The sequence below is a fragment of the Psammomys obesus genome, unplaced genomic scaffold (assembly GCF_907164565.1).
Source record: "Psammomys obesus unplaced genomic scaffold, mPsaObe1.curated_primary_1811, whole genome shotgun sequence".
Classification (NCBI taxonomy): Eukaryota; Metazoa; Chordata; class Mammalia; order Rodentia; family Muridae; genus Psammomys; species Psammomys obesus.
This window is the reverse complement of record NW_026585644.1, coordinates 6,257,065-6,281,941: the sequence shown is the minus strand read 5'-3', so window position 1 is coordinate 6,281,941 and position 24,877 is coordinate 6,257,065. Positions and strand designations below refer to the sequence as shown.

General features: G+C 36.2%; 1 protein-coding gene across 2 annotated transcripts in view; it reads left to right on the top strand.

The window, feature by feature from the left end:
* The window catches only part of Dgkb (diacylglycerol kinase beta), a 629,339-nt gene that overhangs the window by 161,140 nt on the left and 443,322 nt on the right, over positions 1 to 24,877 (top strand). For both annotated transcript variants that reach the window (XM_055624239.1, XM_055624229.1), the window contains 2 exons: positions 6,916 to 6,948; positions 18,243 to 18,359. In XM_055624239.1, the coding sequence (XP_055480214.1) occupies positions 6,916 to 6,948; positions 18,243 to 18,359 (150 nt within the window). The remainder of the gene's footprint in view (positions 1 to 6,915; positions 6,949 to 18,242; positions 18,360 to 24,877) is intronic.

Sequence of the window (24,877 nt, the reverse complement as noted above, 5' to 3'; positions counted from 1 at the left end):
TTAATTACAAGCACATAATGAAAGTTCATGATAAGGTTGACTGGCAGTCAGTGTAAATTTTGACTCAATTGAGTTGTACCTAAAGTGAATACAGTGCTGGACTTTAACCTGATTAGAAAATGCTTTGGCATGAGATCAGTGGATATTCAGATGGACAAAGATCAAAATGAATTCTATCATATACTCTGTCTCCAAGGGTTTTTCTTTTTTTTTTCCAAAGGATGATGAAAAGGAAAACTAAGTTTTTAGTGAAAATATTAATTTTATTTGAGACAGAGTTTCTCTGTGTAACCTTAATTGCTCTGGACTTACTTTGTAGACGAGGTTAGCCTCAAACTCACAGAGATCCTCACCTCTGCTTGAGTATTGGAATTACAGGTGTGCGGCATCACACCCAGCTGCTGTAAATATTATTATGAATATTCTTTCATTATCTATACTGATCCCAGAAAGCTCTAGTACACTGAATATATAATAATGGAATTCTGGACCTGGCTCATGTTTTCTGATGAGGAACAACAGGTATCACACATTATACCTGTGTCATATTATAAACATGTTATGGATGTCAAATGTTTAGGTATTAATCTGTTATGTTAGCTTCTGCAAAGTGGATTCTCTTCTCTCTCTTGCTTCTGCATCATTCATTCATTCTCTTCCAATAGACTCACTTGATACATATGTAGATGTTTTCACCAAACATGAGTCTATTTGCTCTTAAATGCTTACTAATAGGAGAAATAGTGAAATAATGGCAGTAAAAACCAAGTGTGTCTTCGCATACAGGTGCATACATATCTTTGAGACCCCTTTAAATCAAAATTTTAGAGGAATACTTAAATGTACATGATGAGAACATAGAACAATCAAAGACCTTGAGATTAAAACAACATGAAACTCAATAAAAAGTAAAATACGTTGAAATTCTTTTTAGTTATTTTTGAACTGAAGCTATATCATTTCTACATTGCCTTTTCTCCCTTCAAGCCCTCTTGTATATACCTCCTGCAGTCCTTAAAATTCATGGCCTATCTTTCATTGTTTTCGTGTGTATATTCATCCATCTATATCCAGATGTGTTCCTAAATACCTGTTCATTTCATATGCTGTTGCTTAGTCTTTCAGGGAGAATTCTTTTTATAATTCCTTTTTAAATTCTTTAAGTTTTTAAAATTAACTTATTTTTATTGATTACAGTTTATTCACTTTGTATCCCAGCTGTAGTCCCCTCCCTCATACCTTCCTATTTCCCACCCTTCCTTCCTCCCTCTTCTCCTCCCATGCCCCTCCCCAAGTCCACTGATATGGGAGGACCTCCTCCCCTTTCCCTCTCACCCTGCCTATCAGGTCTCACCAGGACTGGCTGCACTGTCTTCCTCTGTGGCCTGGTAAGGCTGCTCCCCCATCAGGGGGAGGTGATCAAAGAGCCAACCACTGAGTTCATATCAGAGACAGTCCCTGTTCCCCTAACTAGCAAACCCACTTGGACACTGAGCTGCAGGGGCTACAACTGAGCAGGGTTATCTCCATGCATGGTCCTTGCTTGGAGTATCAGTCTCAGAAAAAAACCCTTTAAAATGTTTATTTATTTAATCACTTCACAGACTGATCCCACACCTCTTCCTCCTCTCCCCCTAATCCTATTCTTATGCCCTCCTCACCCTCCTCCTTTCCCCCTTCTTCCTTCTCAGAGAAGTGGAGGGCCCTATGGGGTACCAAATCAGCCCAGGCACGACACCTCAAGTCATGGTCATTATGTGGGTTCCCTAATAATGGAAGTAGGAGCTGTCTCTGACTCTGTTGCTTGCCTTTGGATCCCTTTCCTCTAGCTGGGCTGACTTGTCTGTCCTTCACGGGAGAGGATGCAATTAAGCCTACAGTCACATGATTTTATGAGATTTTTTGTGTGTGCAAACATGTGTGTTTCTGAGTCTATATGTGGTTTTTGTGCTTTTTCTTTGGCTCTATATGTTTTCTGTATATTTTGTCCTATTCTGTTTTGTTTTGTTTTATTGTTGTGTTTTGTATGCCTATTTCTTTCTAATGAGAGAGAGAGAGGGTGGATATGGATGATAGAGAATGGGGAGGAGAGTGGAAGAAGCTGTAATTAAAGTATAGTGCATGAAAAGAAATTCTTAACAAAAATCCTCTACTATATTTTGCTTCTGGAGCTTTTATTTTGATACTTAAATTTTAATTAGATATAGCAGTGTTTATAGAAGAGAAAAATATTTACACTCCTTCAGGCTGACATTGAACTACACTTTATAAAAGGAGACCAGTAGCTATAGAGCCACTATATATATATATATATATAATGTATTACTGCTTGTTTTTCTGAGTCTACACATATGAGAGAAAGCCTACACAATTATAAAACTGAAATTATGAAACTGGTATAAATGTATTTAGTTTCTATGCCTTAGCTATGCCCTAATGTTTTATTCTCATGTGTAAAGCCTAACTTCACCTCTCTAGCTATGACTCTGTGTTCCTTTGTGAGAAAATTTGTTTTTCTTATCCTGATTTTCTCTCTTTTCTTTTTCTTTTATTGAAAGTAGTCTTTACCACTCATTTTTTTAAGGACCAAGAGATATGTTTGCATATAAAGGAGAGCAAACACTTTAAAAGAATTTTATTGTGTACTTTCAGAATACTGCTGGAGTCAAAGGTGTGTGTGAGGAATTAATCCGTATCAACCTTTAACAGTCCTTTTCCTTATTTTTTTCTCAATATTTTAAATTCTTAACATTTAAAGATAGAAAATAGAAACTTATTTATAGAAGTAATTCTCTCTGCTTTTCTGCCTCTGCCATGTGTATGTTTTTGTATGAGTGTGTTGTACTGAGAATCAAACCTAGACCTTTATATACAGGCAACTTTATAACTACTTAGCTACATCTTTGTCAGCCAAAAAGTTTTTAAAAATATTTTCTGTTATCTGAATATTAAGAACATTGGGCAGCAAAACAAGTTTCTGTTTCTAACTCTAATTTTGGATGCTAATTATTTAATTTTTAAAATTTTGTTACTTCCTAATCTGAAAATGGTTAGTTTGGTTCAGTAGGAGAGTTAAATGAGATTTCAAGCATAAAAGCAATTTCCTAAGGATATGAACTTTCAAATATAAGTGTGAGGCCCAATTTTGTTAATTTGACTTTAGTCTCAAAATAACAGATGACTCTTTTGAAGTAAGTGCTTTGTCCCTGTAATATTTTAACTAACTAAAACTCCCAATAATCTCCACCAAAGATTTTTCTTTGTCCAGTGACAATTTGGATTAAATTGTCAATTTAAAATTATTACATATTAGAAAATAAAAAGGCAAGAAATATCCTAATAAAGACTTAAGAATAATAGGATTTTAAAATTTCTTCGATATTAAATTGAACTTAGTAAGTGCCTTGAAGGCAAATGCATCTTTTAAACTAATTATCTGTTCTGTGTATTCTATTTAATATTAAAAAGATACTGATTAAATAAAATCAATCACATTCCTCTGTAGTCACAGTTCTCGTTGATTAAATAAAAATATACAGTTCCTGTATTAATTCTAATTAAAAATATATTACACTGAGAATTATACACTCAAGGTAATTTTCAAAACTAAAACATTTATTCATTTCATGCTCAATATTTAAAAATATGTACAGAAGAGTGGAGAAGCAGTAATATGATATCTGAATTTATGTCCTTGGGAAATAGCAGCTGACTTCTTCTGCCTGAGGCCTTCATGTAATTCGAGAAGCTACAGCCTGAGGGCATGTGAATTTAACAGTCACCCTTCACCTTCTCTTCTGATTGTAGGAAGCTCATAGATGGAACATTTTCACTCTTCAGCAAGGGTCTCTCGGGAGGCAGAGTGCCAACTGCAAAGGTTCTCAGGGCTGGTGGCTTCCTGTCCTAGGTGCTGATGGCACCTGACCTGAGGCAGGCCTTCAGTTTCGTGTGCTTCTTTTTCTCATTCTTAGTTACTCTGTTCCAATGGTCAGAGAAGTTCAGCCTGCCTCCTCACCTTCTCCATCTCCGTGGATCTCTGCTGAACCTAACCACGTTAAGTCCAGTGGCAAGCTAATATCTCTCCTGATATAGGAAAGAGGGATCCTTGTATTAGTATCCATAAACTATTTACTCAAGACAAGGTAACACAGTGACAGAGAGATGTTGAGCTCATTCTATAATAATTTTATTTGTTTGCTTTTATGCCTGTTGGGGTTTTTGCCAATGAGATATATCACTTTGGCTTTTGACATTAGTACTTAGATCTTTTACTCACATCTGCTTGTCCCTGTGGTTTCCTACCTTGAGACCTTTGATGTTAACTCATACCTCTGTTTCTTAACCATCACACATTGGCATGATACCAACACAATGGAAAAGTTACATTCCTGCCTGTGTAGGCTCCACCACATTTGAATGTTTATGGTAACTAGCTCCTTGGGTATCATACATTTTTTTAGCACTCTGACCTCCAGCCCTCTCTGCTTTCCTTTTCCACCAGCCTACTGACTCTATTTTCTCATTTTGGGAAATAGAACTCTAAGTCAACATGAAAACATGCTCTTTATTTCTTTCCCATCTACATATAGCCATTCCTTTTCTCCAAACATTACTTGCTTATATCAGAATAATGCATATTTTTATTTTAATTTTATTGAGAAAATATTGTCATAGATTTCTAAACTATGTAATGGAAAAGTAACACATAACTTATTTTCTCTCAACTATATAATACTTAACAGACACATTACAGAGATTATTGGGAAATATCAAACTTATATACAATAACTGCTGGTATGTTTTTCATGTATTTACAACTGTTTCTGTATATGCGAGGTTATACAGATTCATATTAATACATTTAAAAATGCATTTATACTTATAAGTACTGCATGCCCTATTCTATGCGCACCTATTTGTATAATATTTAATTTAAATAATCTATATTCCTTATTAACTTAGATTTTTACAGTAAGTCACATCTATTTTGAAACAAAAACCCAAAATATTTCAGCAAACACCTTTTACTATTAAGCATAATTTTCTGCATAATGAAATTATTATCCTGACACCTAAGAAAACGAACAATTCATATTACTTGTTATCCCGCCCAGGTATAAATATCGATGATTATCTGAAACATTATTGTTTTCATTCATTTATTTAGATGCTAGGGAAATAGAGTTCTATTTCAGACACGTGCATTGTATTCAGTTGTTACACTGAACCATTTGTAGAACCACAACCACTTCATTTTGCTTTCCAGTTAGTTGTTCCCTCCAGAAGACAAAGGAGAATGCACTTTTCGAAGTTGGAAACTTTTTGAGACTCTTGCTGACCACAGTCCTTGCTTGCTCAAGGACTCACATTTTGGTTGCTCAAGAGTCTGTTTTCCCTAGTTGGTGACATAAGACTGGACGAAGATAAAAAGGAGAGAGATGAATGCTGTGGTGACAGATTTGAACTGGATTTGGTAGAAATGGACAGATTCTGTCCATCAGTCATTGGCTCACCTGTTCCATACACTGGATGGATTAGAAATCAGGATTATTATTAAAATCAAGAATCGGTGAAAACTCTTATCAATCCATAATAGCATCAATTATTTTTATAGATTTTTTCTCATCTGTGATATATTAGACTAAAATTTCTTTTTCAATTTAAAGAAAATGATTTGAATTCTATGGCAGCAGTATTTGCTACTCCTGTTATGAAAGACCTTGCTAGAGCTATAGTCCAGAAAACTCTTTCCTCTTACACACACACACACACACACACACACACACACACACACACACACACATGCATTCCTCAGGTGACTTAGAATGTCATAGCACTGGTAGATAATGGAAGATATACTGTCATCAAAGCTAACATTTTTGTACTTAGCCTAATCTTTATAAACTATTCTCCAATATAACAATCTTATTATTTGATTATATATAAATTTTAGAAATTTACTAACAGTAATGGGGTAGTACTATCTTACTTGTTTTCAGATGATGGCAGGGAACATGTACCATTAGTTCTGCTGCCTCTGAAAGGCACAATCTATAGGATGACATGATAGCATGTGGGTAAGGGAACGCTGGGATGAATAAGGGGAAAGGTGTGAAGTTAGAGAGGTGGCTGTATGAAAGTCAATGCCAACTAAGGGCGAGTTCTTTCGAAAAGACATCTTTGGAGGTGTTCCTTATCTTCTAAGTTGTTCAAGACTTTTTATTTTTGTCTTTTTTATTAATTTTTAGGTTTTTTTTCACTCTACAGGTCCTTTGTGTATATATTATAGCTTCTGGTTCTATGTTTTTATGGGATGCCTGAGTGTGCAAATGGGTGGATCTCTTGTATTTATATCTGTTCCTCACGCTTTTTTCTTGGGCTCTTTTCTTTCTGTTTGTTTGCTTTGGTTCTGTTTTATTCCTTAGAAGCCAGTTTGTTCCTAATGAGAAACAAAGAGGCCAGATCTTGATGGGAGGGGCTTGGGGAGCCACTGGGAAGAGTTGAGGAGGGGAGGCTGTAACAGAATTTATTAGATAAAAGTCTATTTCAATAAAAAGAATACTCTTGGTGATTACAGTAGCAACCACCTTGAGAGTAATAAGACTATCACACTAAAAAGGTACAATGTACAAAGGCACGGGAAGCCAAAGTGCTTGAGGGACTGTTGTTGGTGCAGACTGAGGTAAGGAAGGCATTGTTGAGTGAGTCACTTCACAGTCTCCCATGTTCTGCTTCGAGAATTCCTTGTTTGGTGGAAAGAGGCCCGTTTATCTATTCCAGGGAAACAAAAAGTAAATGGAGGACTACGGTTCCGATTCATGTAGCTCGCAGATATATGGTGGTATGAGCACATGCATTGGGGTTTTGTTTTCAGCTGTGGTTTTTCTGCTTTTATATAAACTTCTCTTTTTTCAGACTATGCCCACCGCAGGAGGTTCCGTTCCTGAGGTATGTAAGAAAAAATGTTATAACTGTTCCAACTGGGAGTCATGATCACCTTATATTGATGTAAGGGGTATTTTCAATGGTTCCAAATGATATATGATGTTAACATGTTAAAATTAATACAAAATAAAATAAGCATCATTTATTATCTTAAAGACTTCAATTTACATTTCTGACAATATTTAAAATATCAGATATTATGTGACACAAAATATCTAGAGAAAAATTAGGTTATTTTTCAAAGAGTATGACCGCCATGTATTATATTCATGTATGAAATTCTTAATAACAATGGTAAAAACATGGTAAAAATCCAAACCACTTCAGCTCCCGAAGACCATTAGCATGTAGTGTTTGATAATAGTGTGCTGAGAAACTTCACTCACATAGACACACGTATCATTTCAAAACAGTGAAACAACATCGTGCAGCATATGGCACCATACGCAGCTTAATCAGAATACTGTGTAGTCAATGTTTGCAAATAACTGTAAGCATTGACACAGCAATTAGGTAATTTTAATGAAATGCTATGTTTTACCCTTTCATTAATGTAATTAATCATCCATATTGTTCTATGACAATATTCCATTCAATAGCTGTTCTCTTATATGAATTGCCAAGAGGATTTGTTCTTGTTTTTTTTTTTTTTTTTTTAGAAACAAAATAAAATCCACCTTCTTGGGAATAGTTGTTATTTTATTTTAATATATGACTACTACACAGAAACACATTTAATCAGAGAATGGCTAGATTGTAAATCTCATACTTATTCCCCCTTCCCCATCAAAGTACATTCTGCAGAATAAAGTGGTTCTAAGAGTTATCATAAGGCTCAGTTTTAATGATACACTCACTAGAAACCATACTGAGAGATTTTTTGAAATACGATGTTTCTAATCTGAAAGAAATATGAGTGTTTTAATCAAATTGGCATCATTACTATCAATTTAATATAAAGCAGAGATGCTAGATTATATATTATAGTGACAGAAACTTTAAAAGTTTATCATTTCATTGCTTTCACAATGGTGAGGAAATTGACCTTACATCTTCAAGTCTATAACTTTATTCTTGCCTCTATTGTAGGTCTAGTTGGTGACAATAAATTAGAGGTTCAATCATGTTATTTTGTTCATCTAGAAAGGTACCCATATTTGCTACATGATGTGATTCATGTACATTGATTGAAAATTTCAAACTATCTATTAATATGATATGCTGTTTTTACTTTTTTACAATAGAAACTTTTCTGTATTGTGTTTTTTAACGTCTTCCTACAGGCAGCTTTATTTTCGTAATAAGATACAATGCTGCTCTAAATCCAAACATACATTTATAAATCTTAGTGTGTCACTATCCTTAAAAATTATCCTATATGTTTTATTTTCATCTATTTTGTTCTAAAATATCCTTAAGCTCAAATATGGATATATGCATGAGGGAATGCACAAACACATACATACTCACTCCACTTACATCCTTATATTCTATTCTGCAGAATGATTTCTAACATGTTGGTGGAATATGCATTTAAAATATTAGCATGACACAGAGAAACACACACCTATATTAAGCATTGAACTTTTGAACTATTAATAACGAATCACACCTTGTACATAGGATCCAAGACTTTCCTGAGAGGCCATCTTCTCTTTAGTAACACAAAGCGTTTCTTGACTGTAGCAGTCTTGTGGCCCTATGACATTTTCATTTGCTTTAAAGTACTGCGAAATTCACGGCATTCATTCCCCAAACGAGTTGCTTCCACACCTCCTCTCCACACACACAGACCAATAAGCTACTTTTTATGGCAACAAACCTGTCTATTCATATTCTAAAAGCTAAAGGGTGAGTAATAATTACATTCTAACTCTTTTTTTACTTTTATTAGTTACACATTATTCACTTTGTATCCCCCCATAAGCCTCTCCTTCCTCCCCTCCTAATCGCACCTTTCCTCCATTCTAACTCTTCTTAATAAAATGAGAAAGTTCACTTTAAACTGGCAGAACTGTGTTGGGGCTGCCACTGCCTTCACTGTGTTGAACTTTTGCTAACAGACTCAGTGATTTGAATGTGTATGGAAGACCTGCTTCCCCTCTCTAAGGTTCTAGAAACTGTAGCCGGCAGGAAGCATGTGTACACAGTGATGCAAGCAAGCATACAAAGCCAGATTTTAAATTAGATATATCATGCTGTATTATTTTGTATTTGTGCTGTTGTTTGTTAGTAAAAAGTAAATTAAATTATTTAGACAGAGGTACTCCCATTCTTCAGTGGTCTTCTTTCCATTTGGGAAATTCTAATGGAAAGACTGTATTGTATACTCATCTCTGAAGTTATCCAGGGAATGAGGTATAGGAACCCAGCACATCTGGTTCACGTCACAAAACATGCCTTCAAGTTTAGGGGTTGAGTGAGTACTCACCCAGAGCTACTAAAAGTCGGCTGGATTTTATTCTGAGCTGCGGTATCCCATCTCCTCAGAGATAAGCAACCCAACAGCAAGTATGCCAGGGTAGGAGGACTTAGTCAGCAATGAAGCCCTCGAAAGTGCTGCTTTTCGTCACGTTCACTACAGTGTACAGCAGCAGCCTCCTGATGAGCTGAGTGACAACAGCGAGGCTCCTGTCCTTCTTCAAACGCCTGCTATTACCGGGTTGTTATTTTAACAGCACTAGTGTCTCCATTTTCTCTGTTTATCCTGGTATAAATCTTCCCACCTTGAAGGTGACATAAATGCTGACTTTGCAGTGCAGTAAGCTCAGTAATAAGCAACAACGCCCGGGCCTTGCTCTAAGTCCATACACACGCCTTTGTCCAGCATTACTTTCATTTAAGTAAATGCTTATTTAAAACTGAGAAGTGGAATCTGGGAAGACACTTAAATGTTTAAGATCATTTGCTCCTCTTGGAGAGGTCCCAAGGTTTCATTCTCAGCATCCACATGGCAGCGCACAACTGTCTATAACACTGGTTCCCGGGCACCTGCCACCCTCTTTTGATACCTTCCTCTGACCTCCATAGGCAACCATGTGGTACCCATACATATATGGAGTCCAGTCACTCATACGAATAAAATAAAATAAATAAATCCAAAAATATTTCAAACCATGAAACAGGTATCATCAGAATTTATATCATTGTGCTTAACTTTTATGAATAATTTTAACCAAGAATTCTGGTCATCAATGAAATTTTACTATAGTTTCCCAGGATTTCCTATAGATTTCAAGGCTTTGGCTTTTTTGAGGTAAATTTGGTCAGTAAAATATTCAAATTTTAGAGTAGGTCCCCCCAACCTCAGGGATAGCTGTGTAGCTGTTAGTAGGTTTGTGTCTTGAAGCTTTTAAGTTTGTGACCCCTGATGTCTGGAAAGGACTCAAACACCGTAAGCAGGAGCATGACAGTGTCGGGTCAATTTCACAGCATTTCTGGGTGATTTCTGCGGTCTTGCTCCTGTCTCAGAAAGGGTGGTAATCCCATGCGTACCCCTCGTGCAGTGGCAGAACAGGCAAGTTCTGGGCTCCAAGCAAATGCTGCAAACGGCAGAGCACTCTTCTTTGTGGCTTTGTAAGAAGCTAAGTGCTCTGCGGCTGTTCTCTCACGCTGAGGCTGCTCGGAAAGGAGAAAGTCCTGAGCTGGAGGTAATCATCACTCGCTGCGTGTAGTTGTCGCGTGATCGATGGTAGCAGGCTTAAGTATTGTCATGAACATCTCTTTTGAGAGAGCGGTTTTCACCAGTGTACAAACACTCTTCCTCTTAGAATCAGCATGGTACAGAAAAAGCTTGTTTGTAGAGCACATATTTAAAACGGGGTCTTTTTATTTCATTTTTCCATCTTTCTATTTTCTGTGAATGGTGGCCCGCTTTTCTGTTCTGTTTATTATGATGATTATTCTCCTGGAATTCTAATACAATGCATTCCCCGTTAAGATCTGTTGCGTGACTCGCGAAGCCTGAGAATCACAGAACATTGAATTCTGTGTTTAAAATGTCTGCATAGCAAACACAAGCAGTTGATATTTGAAAATGCTCAAATATCAATAACTGTATTTTTTATTTTGTGGTTATGTGTTCTATATTCTCGTGGTTTTTTAGAGTAGTTCTTTTCAATGTTTGAATAATTTCTATTGACTAAATCAACAATTTTCCTACTCGTTGTTATCTAGGATAACATATCTTGCAGAAGAAAAATTGAATTACCTTGTGATTTAGAAGTCAAAAAAGCTGAAAAACGAAACTGCAGGTTAAAAGCAAACCCAGCTCATAAATGTTCTCAAAACATTTTTCTGTGTGATGTTGAGGGGATGGGAAGACTTTCCTGAAACTGAATATTTTAACATTGGGAATTTGGGCTTTTAATATAATAATGTAGTTTGCCAGCAAGGTTAATGCACTCTTAGAGGGGCATGTGGAACTCTCTGGACAGCACTTTTCAAGGATGCAAGTGTTTCCCCTCCTTGGTCCTCATAGGAGAGAAAGCAAGCAAGGATTTTCAAAGTGGATGTCAGAGACCCCATCTAACTATTCTCTTTGTGAACTGATGCTGTGTACGTAAAACACCATAAATATCTCAGACATGTTGGAAACGGATGTTAAACAGATGAGTATAATAATAAGCAAACGGGATGGGGACTAAATGATCAGTTTCTCCTCTGCGTTTTACTTACAATCTTGATTGTGTCTCCAAATTCACCCAACCAACATTTCTCCCTGAACCAAGTAACAACCTTGTTTTCCTGATATATGTGCTTTTAAATGAATGATTAGCATTTTAGTAGTAGGTAACTTATATACAGAAATGTAAAATAAATAACATGTTCTTTTTTGTACTGCGGGCTTTGAGAGGCTAGGCAAATGTTCTAACATGGACTCAGCCCCTCCCCCTGTACTGAAGATCTTCAAAATTGCTCTATAGATAATTTTCTTGCAATTCTAGATTTCAAATGTAAAATCTCATCAGCAGAAACCTCAATTTTGAGTTTTAAAGTATTTTTTCAAATGTTTGTACTCTACAGCATTTATTTAGTGCCCTCCACATATTGTTCACAGAATGATTCCTTTTTTTTTCTCTGCTCTTGATGATGTCCAGAATGTCTTACCATCCTCAGATGGACGATTATAATTAGAACCAAATAGATGCTTTGGTAGCTCTTCATAGACTGTTGTTACTTTAGTATAAATTTTCAGTGTGGTACAAATAAATAAATTGGTGTAAAATCCCAATTATGAAGCAACTAACCATCATAAGTTTCATTTGTTTCTTCTTATCTTTGCATTTGAGAAATTTAATGCTAAATAACGACTAATGCATTATGTGGCAGAATCAAGGTTTTAAAGTATTTTTCACATCTATTTTGACCCTAAGCCTTATATATGTGCAGCGAAGAAGCCTTAAGTAAACTGTTTCATTTCTACCCACCATAGTATTATTTTGAACTGACACAATGGAGCACTTTCAATAACAGGTGCTTGCCTCAATTATTTAAGCATGAATTGTTTAAGCATGTTGTTTTTCATCAACAAGACTTTGCAACTATGAATCTCTTTCTCATGGCAATTCCAATGACCTCCTGAAGGGAAAAGATCATCCATTTTACTTTAGTTGTATTTTGTATTTATTGGGCACATATAGTACTGGCGAGTTTTATGATTTTATTTTTGGTACTAATTCTAAACAACTCTTTGGAGTTGGTGAAACTATTACCACTTAGCTTAGGAGCTCCAGATTATATAATGTCTAAACAGCAGAGGAGTGATTCAACCCATGCTTCCTAACTTCAAATCTCAGTCTATAACTGAATCATCTTCCTTATTATACTGACTAAAACTATCTGTGGATAAAGTCTAATTTGAAAGCTTAGAAAGAAAATTTACCAAAAAAATTCACTCCTTTACCAGAAAATATACCATTTTCTAAATTTGAACAATAAGAATTCTGTTGCACCATCCATCCACTTTTAACTATGCCATGAATACATTCAGTGAACTTGCAAACCAATTAAACTATATTGATTAGTATTTCTGTCCCTGAAGATTTCTAATTTAACCGTGTGTACCTAACACAGATATTTTTAAAGCTACATAAGAATATATTCTCAAATTTAAGAAAATCGAGATCCCACATTAACAAGTCTCCAGAGCAAACATGACATTACATGTAAGTGACAGGAAGTAATGGAACAAAATCACCGAAGAACCCATGTCCAGACATTGCTAACCAACTAGCAGATTGTTTCTTACTGAGCCTAGATGTTTCCCAAGATTCTAAATGCAATGTTTTATGAACTTTAGAAACTTTAGTGTTTAAATCTTAGTTGTTACTCTATTTTGTACCTATTTACCTTGATATCAGGCAATGATTAAGGTCTGCTATGTAACAGTAGGATTTTTTCTTCTACATGGGACTTTGATTGAAATCCTTGGGAGTATAACATTGGTATTGAAATAAAGATTAAATGATTAGAGAAACCTCTCTACCATCATGCCAGAGTCGTGAATTTCAAGACCAAATTGTCAAAATACTCAAAGCCAGTTTTTCACAGAGTACAGATCGGTTGCAAGTCCGGAAGGAGAAGAGTGGTTGCTGTCATCAAAGAATAATAAGGAGGCGTCTGTAGCTTGAGAGAGCAAAGAGATATGTCTGTCTGTAGAATACTGATGAAGGGAAAACAAAGATGAAAGGATGTTGGCCCAATAGGTGATGTTTACAATAATCTAGAAAAAATAGTAATATGCTTGTTTAAGCCATTGATGGGAGGCCAAGTAGTTGTTCAAGGAATGCTAAGTGTTTTAGATACATAGAGGGAGAGATTGAAAGGGCAAAGCTAAGTTTCAGGATGAGACATGAACTGAAATTATGTTTATTTTTTTTATACACTTCACATCCTTGTGGCCCCTTTGCTCCTCTCATCTCAGTCCCATAGTTCCCCCTTTCCATCCCCCTCCTCCCTCCCCTTTTCCTCAAAAAAAGGGAGCTTTCTTTCCCATCCACCCCAGCTCATCAAGGTGCATCAAGACTGAGTGTGTCCTCTTCCACTGTGGCTTGGAAAGGCAGTCCTACCAGAGGAAGGTGATCTAGAAGTTGGCAAGTGTCTAATTTCTGGAGTTATATATATGTATATATATTCAAAGCCAAACTTTGGGCAGAGTGGAGGGAATCTTATGGAAGAAAGAGTTAAAGACATGGAGGGGACAGGCGCTCCACAGGAGACCAACAAAGCTAAAATATCTCAGCCCAGGGGGTCCTGCAGAGTCTGATGTGCCAACCAAAGACCATGCATTGAAAGGACCTAGACTCCCTGCTCAGAAGTAGCCAATAGGCAGCTCAGTTTCAATGTGGGTCCCTGAGTAAGGGAACTGCCTCTGTCATGAACTCTATTGCCTGCTCTTTGATCATTTCTCCTGGTGATGCAGCCTTCCCAGGCCACAGAGGTAGAGGATCCGGGCAGTCCTTGTGAGACTTGATAAGCTAGGGACAGATGGCAGAGGAGAACTTCCTTTTTCAGTGGACTAGAGGAAGGGGATGGAGGTGAAGAAGGAGGGAGGATAGACTGGAAGGAGTTGAGGGAGGGGGCTATAATCGGGCTATAAAATTAATAAATTGTAAAAAATAAAATAATTTTTAAAAAGCTGGCAAGTGAGTCCCTGTCCATTGGAGTCCCCATTTTCCTTACTAGAGGACCCACATGAGGCCTAAGCTAACCCACATGCTATATCTTTGTAGGGCACCTGTCCCTTCTCTCTCTCTCTCTCTCTCTCTCTCTCTCTCTCTCTTTCTCTCTCTCTCTTTCTCACAAGACTCCATACATCTTGCCCAATGTTTGGCTGTGAGTCTCAGCATCTGTCTTGAGGTGCTGCTGGGTAGACCCTATCAGAGGACAAATGTCAGGTTCCTGTCTGTAAGCTTAACAGAGTATCCTCCATAGTGTTAGGGGTTGGCACACTCTGATAGATGGGTCTTTGGTTGGGGCATTCTCTCAGTCTCTGCTTTATCCACTCTATCTTTACCCCTGCACATCTTGTAGGCAGGGTAAATTGGGCCAAAGTATTTGTGGGTGGGTTGGTGTTTCCCTCCCTCTCCTATGAGATTAGTCTAGTTAGAAGGTGTCCTCTTTATTTTCTATGGTCTCTGCTATTAGGAGTCTCTGCTTGAGTACCCCTCATATCTTTCCAGGAGCCTATCCTGACTTTGTCTCCAGCTTGTCAGAGAGATACCCCCACCCTCAGTTTCTCTTTTCTCTGCGGACCTTCTTCCATCTTCCCTCTCTCTCCCCCAGGTCCAAAATCCAGGCTCTTCTCTATCTGTGCCCCCTTCTACCTGGTTCCTTCTCTTCAGCCACTACCTCTGTCTATTCTTTCTCCCCTTCTGAAAGAGATTTCTTCATCCTTCCCTGAATCCCCTGTTACTTCTCTTTGTGTCTGTGCCTCAGAGTATCCTTACCATGTACTATATGCTAAAATCCACTTATAAGTGAGTACATGCCATGTGTGTTTTTCTAGGTCTGGTTACCTCACTCAGGATGATCTTTTCTAATTCCATCTATTTGCCTACAAATTTCATGATTTCTTTGTTTTCAATAGATGAGTAGTATTCCATTGTGTAAGTACACCACAATTTTTGTATCCATTCCTTGGTTGAGGGGCATCTAGATGGTTTCCAGGCTCTGGATGTTACAATAAAGCTGCTATGAACATACTGGGCAAATGTCCTTACTGAATGATAGAACATCTTTCAGATATATACACAGGAGTGGTTTAGCTGGATCTTGAGATAAAGCTATTCCCAATTTTCTGAGAAAATACCAGATTGATTTCCAAAGTGCTTGTTCAAGTCTACATTCTCACCAGCATTGGAAGAGGGCTCCTCTTTCTCCACCTCATCTCCAGGATGTGTTTTTATTTTTAATTTTAATCATATTTATTATTATTTATTACAGTTTATTCACTTTGTATGCCAGCTGTAGCCTCCTCCGTCTATTCCCAGTCCCATCCTCCCTCCCTATTTTCCCCCTATGCCCCTTCCCCAGTCCCCTGATAGGGGAGGACCTCCTTCCCTTCCCATTGACCCTAGCCTATCAGGTCTAACCAGGACTGGCTGCATTGTCTTCCTCTGTGGCCTGTCAAGGCTGCTCCCCCATCAGGGTGAGGTAATCAAAGAGCAGGCCACTGAGTTCGTGTCAGAGACAGCCCCTTATCTCCTTGATAAGAAACCCACTCAGAAACTGAGCAACCTATGAGCTTCCTCTGAGCATGGGGTCTAGGTCTTTGATCTCAGTCATTCTGACCCCTGTGCGATGGAATCTCAGAGTTGTTTTCATTTACATTTCCCTGATGACTAAGGACATTGGACATTTCTTTAAGTGTTTCTTGGCATTATTCTTACAAAAGCTTTTCAGATTCAAGAGGTTGTTGATCTTAGAGCCTGAACTGTTGATATTATGTTCAGGAAGTTGTCTCCTGTGCCAATGAGTTCAAGGTTCTTCCCTCCTTTCTCTTCTAATAGATTTAGTGTATCTGGTGTTATATTAAGGTCCTTGATCCACTTGAATTTGAGGTTTCTTTGCTGGGTGATAAATATGTATCTATTTGCGTTTTTCCACATGTAAGCATCCAGTTAGACCAGCATCATTTGTTGAAGACACTATCTTTTTTCCGTTGTATGGTTTTGGCTCCTTTGTCAAATATCAAGAGACCATAAGCGTGTGTGTTTATTTCTGCATCTTCGATTTGACTCCACTGATCAACCAGTCTGTTTCTATGCCACTACCATGAAGTTTTCATTACTGTTGCTCTATAGTAAAGCTTGAAGTCAGGGATGGAGATAACTCTTGAAATTCTTTCATTTAATAGGATTGTTTTAGCTACTCTGGATCTTTTGTTCTTCCCCCTCTCTCCAATGGTCAGATCATCAAGACAGAAAGTAAGTGGGGATAAAACTAAAAGACCTCATGAGTCAAATGGACCTAACAGATAGCTACAGGACATTTCACCTGAGAATGTAACTTATTTTCAGCACCCCACAGAACCTTATCTAAAATTGACCATCTACTCAGTCACAAAGCAAACCTAAACAGATATAAAATTAAAATAACCCCCTGCAACTTATCAGAAAACCATGGATTAAAGCTGAAACTCAACAACAGAAACAACAGAAAGCCTACAAACTGAACAACCCCCCTGCTCAACACCCACTGGATCAGGGAAGATGTAAAGAAAGAAATGAAAGGCTTTTTAGTATTCAGTGAAAATGAAGGCACAACATAACAAAACTTATGGGTCATAATGAAAGCAGTGTTAATAGGAAAGTTCAGAGCACTAAGCGCCTTGCCTTCATAAAGAAACTGGAGAGATCCCGTCCTAGTAACTTAGTAGCACACTTGAAAACTTAAAAGAAGGAAGCAAACACACTCCAGAGGAGTAGATGACAGGAAATAATAAAACTTAGGGCTGAAAACCAATAAATTGGTAACAAAGAGAATGATACAAAGAATCAATAAAACCAAAAGCTGGGTTTTTTTTGTTTTGTTTTTGTTTTTGTTTGTTTGTTTTTGTAAAAATCAGCAAGATAGACAAACCCTTAGCGAAACTCACTAAAGATAGAGGAAGAGTATCCAAATTAACAAAATCAGAAACAAAAAGAGGTACACAACAACAGACAATGAGGAAATCCAAAAAATCATTAGGTTTTACTTCAAAATTCTGTATTTTACAAAATTAGAAAATCTAAAGAAAATGGATAATTTTCTTGATAGATTTCACCTACCGAAGCTAAATCAAGATCAGATAAACTTTCTAAACAGTCCTAAGGAAAGAAACAGTTATCAAAGTCTCCTAACCAAAACATCCCATGTCCAGATGGTTCTAGGGCAGAATTCTACCAGACATTCAAAGATGAGGGTATCCATTAACATTACTTTTAGCACTAATCAGAATCTTTAAATTGTAAACATTTCAATATCATTGTTTATGAAAGCAATAAATTATAATAGTTCGTACATACATTTTATATTGTATGTCTCTGGATCCCTACAATTTTAATTTCTTCCATACTCTTCTTTATGTGATATAATATTTTGATCATGATGCTATGAAATATGTTGATTTGGTTAAAAGGAAGAGATTTCATATTTTTCAGGACACATTGCAGATTAGCTGATTGGACCTAGGTTGTCTATAATCATAATGATCTTTTAAAAGGTTCCCTTTAACACACTACTCATGCCTCTTCAATTTTAATCCAGTTTATAAAATATATATTATATATATTATGTTTTTTTTTTTTTTACAGGAAAGGCAGTCAACAGCTAAAAAGGAAAAGAGCAGTTGCCAACAGCCAAATAAAGTGACAGACAGGAACAAGATGCAAAGAGCTAATTCTGTTACAATGGATGGACAAGGTTTGCAGGTAAGGTTTGCAGAAGTCCAAATTATAGTAGCATGTGTGTCAGTTACTTCCATACTCTGAGAAGGGCATATGCTCAGCTATCAACACATGCTTTCATCATTTGTATTATCTCAGTAGACTTCTTTAGAAAGATCATTTATTAATTAATCAAAATGTCAGTCTTATACTTGATTGACAGAATGACATTCTGGATAGATTCATCATTTATAATTTTGTCCTCATTTAAAATAAAATTGGCAAAAAATTCTGTTCATCTGAAAGTTAGACTTAATATTTAACTTTACTATTTACACATGTGTTGTTTACCTCTATTGTCTGCCTCGACCCAGTTATAATCACACACAGGCACACACACATGCACACACGCATGCACACACTTTGTACTGTCTGATGTTGAAGAGTTAATTTGATTATGAAATTATGCTTATAGAAACATGCATTTTGTAAGGACAATTTTCTTTTAAATAAAATAATGAGGTATCAAGTGTAATATAAACATACTTTTACATTTTAAATCAAACATCCTCATACATATTTCTAGTTTAGACAAAGAGAAATGAAATTTTTTATGACTTATCACTGTAACTTCTGACATAAAAAACATCCTATCCACCTACATTATAAAAAATTTTATACAATAGATATGTTTGATTATTTAGAATTTATCAAAAATGAGTGTTTGTTAAAGTAAACAATATCAGTTAATATTTAGAATTGTGTGATTATTTCGTTTTTTAAATGTCTTCACCTGAATGATTCTCTGAATTGTATTTTCTTCTCTTCTTAGTATATTTGGGGTTTAAGGCTTCCCAGCAACTGTTTCCCACATGGATGAGTTGGCACTCAGTTGCATACAACACTTTGGATTTTAACACGTATTAATTTTAATCACATTTAATTAATGATTTTATCTTTAATAATTATTATTTTATTTGTTATACTATGTGTCACATACTTCATATCTCATAATCAGTAGCACAGCTAAGAGTAAACAGAATATGTCTAATAACTGCTTGATTAGAGTTGAAAAGTTCACTGAAATTTAAATAATAATTGCTTACCTATCGATAATGAGATAATTTTTGTAATCTAATAAAATACATCACAAATAGAAAACCTTTCCTGAGTAATTAAACTTAAATGTTAGAAAAAAAATTAAAGGTATTATACTCATCCCTCTATCTATTTATCTACCTATTATAGATATAATTCTATCACAAAGACTATGTCTGGGTGTCACTTTTGGAAATCATATCTATATATTCATTAATCCCACATATGGCTCATCTCAAATTTGAAATCTGCCCACAATTTTGATAGCAAAAATTTTACTGTGTGATCCCATTCATTTTTCCAAGAGCAACCGACACTTAAATTTAATATAAAAATTATAAAGACTGAGTAGCTTAAATTGTTAGTCATTCTGGGTTACTGCCTAAAATCTTAATTTCTAAATATAAGTGCATTTAACACATGCTTAGGTACATATTTTTCATCATGAAAAGGAAGCAAGGAACATTTGCTGGTGTTTAAGATAACACAAGTATTCTAGCACTATTTACAAATATTTTGCATACTTTCTATCTGTTCAATAATCTTCTCAAAGAACATGAACTCAGTGTCACTATACTTATTATTACCATTTTAAAAAACTATTGTTCTGGTAAGGTTGCTCCCCCCTCAGGTAGAGGTGATCAAAGAGCCAGCCCATGAGTGCAAGTCAGAGACAGTCCCTGTTCATATATTGGGGAACTCTCTTGGATACTGAGCTGCCATGGGCTACATCTGTGCAGGGGTTCTAGGTTATCTCCATGCATGGTCTTTGGTTGGAGCATCCATCTCAGAAAAGACCCCTGTGCCCAGACTTTTTGGTTCTGTTGCTCTCCTTGTGGAGCTCTTGTCCCCTCCAGGTCTTTCTATCTCCCTTTTCTTTCAAAAGATTCCCTGCACTCTGCCCAAAGTTTTGCAATGAATATCAGCATGTTTGTATACCCTGCTGGGTAGAGTCTTTCAGAGGCCCTCTGTGATAGGCTCCTGTCCTGTTCCCTATTTTCTCCTTCTTCTGATGTCCATCCCGTTTGCCTTTCTGAATGAAGACTGAACATCTTACCCAGGGTCCTCCTTCTAGATTATCTTCCTTCGGTGTATAGATTTTAGTACAATTATCCTATATTATATGTCTAATATCCACTTATAAGTGAGTACATACCATGTTTGTCTTTCTGCTTCTGGAATACCTCACTCAGGATGATCTTTTCTAGATCCTACCATTTGTCTGAAAATTTCATGATTTCTTTCTGAGTAGTATTCCATTGTGTAAACGTACCACAATTTCTGTGTCCATTCCTCAACTGAGGTACATCTAGGTTGTTTGCAGCTTCTAGCTATTATAAATAAAGCTGCTGTGAAAATGGTTGAGCAAATGGCCTTGTGTAGTTGAGCATATTTTGAATACATGCCTAGGAGTGGTATAGCTGGATCTTGAGGAAGCACTATTCCTAATTGTCTGAGAAAGCACCAGATTGATTTCCAAAGTGGTTTTACAAGTTTATATTCCCACCAGCAATGGAGGAGGGTTCCCCTTTCTCCACATCCTCTCCAGCATGTGTTGCCACTTGAGTTTTTGATCTTAGCCATTCTGATGGGTGTAAAGTGAAATCTTAGGGTTGTGTTGATTTGCATTTCCTTGATTACTAACGATGTTGAGCATTTCATTAAGTGTATCTCTGCCATTTGATGTACCTCTATTGAAAATTCTCTGTGTAGCCCTATATCCCATTTTTAATTGGGTTACTTGATGTGTTGCTGTTTAACTTCTTAAGTTCTTTATATATTCTGGATATCAACCCTCTGTCAGATATAGGATTGGTGAAGATCCTTTCCCTACCTTTAGGCTGTCGTTTAGTTCTGATGACAGAGTCTTTTGCTTTACAGAAACTTTTCAATTTCATGAGGTCTCATTCATTGATTGTTAATCTTAGAGCTTGTGCTGTTGGTGTTCTGTTCAGGAAATTTAAAAATAAAATAAAACTATTGTTCTGATGCTGAGACTTTAGAAAATTCTCCATATCCCTGCCAGTAGTGAGTGGTTGGGCCCATGTCTGACATTTCTGAGTAATTAAACATAATTAGGGTCTGTGTGTTTCACTCCTATGCCATCTTGTATCTTACTCAACAAACCCGACCATGTATGAAAGGGTGGAATTTCTAAACACTGAGTTATATTTTAATATTTGAGAAGATGAAGTATTTAACCTATGAAAAAGGATAGTTGTGTTTAATCAAAGATTATCAACATTTTCTACACTTGTGGTTCTAAGACAATCATAACTTTTCATAAAATTGCTGACATGTGAAATTATTAGCTAAAGTTGTCCGTTGGCAAATGAAGACATCAATTCAGACAAAACAGTGGTAAATAAATAAAACTGTAATTTTCAAAATTTTTGAGTTGAAATTGGTGTATTATCTTGTACATAATTGTGTTTCATCTTGGTTATGGTTCATATTTTTTGAAGAGAATGTAAAAACAAAAAAAACCTTTAGTAACAATTATTTTATTCAAAATGGAAAATATGTTATGATTTTTGCTTATCATTTTTAAAACAACAAAATATTTTTTCCAAGATCAGGTAAAAAATATATACTGGAAAATTATTTTTCTGTGTGCTTTACAAAGTGTATGTCATGGAGAAACATAGAGTTGCAGCCCAGTTTGCATCTAAGTCATTGACAGGAGGGACTACACTGCTTAAGGAAGATTAATCATAGTTAGGCACATTCATCTTTCTCCTCTCCAGCTAACCAGTATAATGATCAGGATTATTATTTCTAATTAGAGGAAGTAATAGATCATACATAACCCTAGGATGAGTCTCATTAATTAACCCAAGTCCTGGGGGACTTCAAATAGCTGTGGCTTGGCACTCTGTCTTTGTCATGGCTCACACCATAGGTTTACACTTCAAACGTAATATCAAATGTAATGGAAATGTCAGTTTTTAACATATGAGAACTCTCATAATAATGAGGATTACCCTGTGTGTGAACTAATATGGGGAAACAATAATTGGTTGAACTTTATTATGAAATATTTACCTTGATCTTAAATATTATGTAAAATTTCTAAATAAAAACATCCCTGGATAATGAAAGAATACAGTTTGTAACACTTCAAATCCATGACCAAACTGACCTTCATACTTAATATCCAACTGGAAAATGAGGACTAAATGGATAGTTTGTATGAAACCAGCAGGTCTGAAATGGCAGAGTTGGTATCCACTGAGATGATAAAAAGCTTTGGGTGATTACTGTAGTTTGAGAAGAAACTCCTGATGCCAAAAAACATAACATGTAAATTTACAATTCAGGGGAAAGAATGAATATGAATTAGAAATAAAACACATCCTGATGGTTCTCAGAATAATAATAAGATTACAGAAGGCAGAAGGCTATGTAGAGATGTGTTGAATTGATCTGAACACCAATTTAACTCGAGTCACAGTTTAAATTTATTGTACTAGATTGCTTCTATACATGAATAGGGAAGACTTCAAATGACGAAATCTCTGAAGCATAGAGGAGAACACAGTATTAGTGATCTCTTTCTATCCATATTTCAATAACTTGAAAAGACATGGGGTGCCTCAGAGACATTTCAAGCACAGAGATTGGGTAATGGGGACGGAGAATATCGCAAGATAGCTTTCATCTCTATTACACACTGTTCTGTTCTACAATGATCTCATATGCCATGTGGATATATATCTTCAGCTGTGCATTTTAGGCTAAGATGATTTATTTATTGATGGTTATTTCTTTTGCTTTGTTATCTCAAAAAAATGTACAAAGTACTTTAGCATAGCAGTGCATGAGCTTTCTGGTAACATACACTTTTTTTAAACTTTATTTCAAAATGTTTTTATAACGATGATTTTTAACTCTAATTAGACTGAAGACCCATTCAACTCAAGGGAGCCGTACTTGGTCCTGGTTGAAAAGATTGAGAAAGGAAGATCAGGGACTTTGCTCTAGGATTGTGTCCTCTCGTTACAGCCAAAGCTACACCTATAAAGTCTCACTAACATGACAGCGTAAATATGACCTGAACAAGGACAGTAACCATAGCATTGCCACAGTGGATGGCAGAAGGCTAGAAGGCCTCAGCCCTACACAAAGAACTTCCAGATACTAAGGATGGGGCCAGTAGGAGGAGTGGCTTTTCCTAAGGAAGAGCACACCAATCAGATATGCAATAGAAATGGTCAACCTGAAAATATACAAACAAGCAACATTAAACAGACTGAGCATGTTATAGTCCTCTAAATATGTATATACATCTATACTATCTATTTTTTTTAAAGACCATAAATTCAAAAGAGAGCAAGGAGGCATATATGAGCAGGTTTAAAAAGAGAAAAGGGTAAACTGATGTAATTATAACCTCAAAAAAATTCCTTGGAAAAGGTTATATTAGATGTAAGAAAAAAATGTGAATATAACATAGATGCATGTCTGTTATGCACATCCTGGGTCTTCTTATTTTACCAATTGCCTTAATAAAACACTTTAAGTAAAAGAAACTACTCCACGGCCAAGGATGAAGTTCAGTAGAATGCATGGCTGGCGTCCAGGAACCTCAGGATTGGAGACCCAGAACTACATAAAATGGTCATGGTGGTGCATGTCCTGAATCCCAGCATTCAGGACCAGAAAAAGAAGAATTGGAAGTTCATGCATCCTCTGATGGTGATGTTGAGACTAGAACTTACCTCAAAATAAAGAAAAGAGGGAAGGAAGGCAGGAAGTGAAGAGGGAGAAATGGAAAGAGAAAGGAGGGAGGGAGGAAGGAGCAGGGAGGGAGAAAGGGAAGAAAGGAAAGGAAAAAATTAGGTATTAATTCAGAAGTACATTAACTTCTAGGTTTGGGAACTGGATTGAGTCAGTGCAAGAGAACATTTCTTCTGAGTAGGCAATACTAAAATAAAGTAATAAAGTACAATTTTGGAAATGTCCTTCAAGCTCGTTTGGTATAAAAGATCTTTTTATACTCTTTGAAACTTTTGTGTGATTATGAGATATTTTAAGCATTAAAAATCTTAAAATTTTTAAAAGTGTTAATGTGAGGCGTTTCTATAAAACTTTATTCCTTCATATCAGTCCTACCAATTTGTAGAAACTAAGCAAAGTGCTTATGCTTACTTCTTCAGTACATATGATTTACATTACAACACAAATCAGTTGCTTCAGACTGAGTTGTGGGAAGAGGCACTCAATTTCACTATACTGATTTCTGGAAATCAGGATGCAGAATTTGAATGAATAAAGTAGTGGAAGTAACACACCCAATGTCATATCTTCCTTGATCTGAGACAACTTAAGTTATGAAGCAGGTGGCTGAAAATGAGTGTGCCCGTAATCTTAAGTGACAGTGTCATAACATAGGGGAAAGAAGAAGAAGAAGAAGAAGAAGAAGAAGAAGAAGAAGAAGAAGAAGAAGAAGAAGAAGAAGAAGA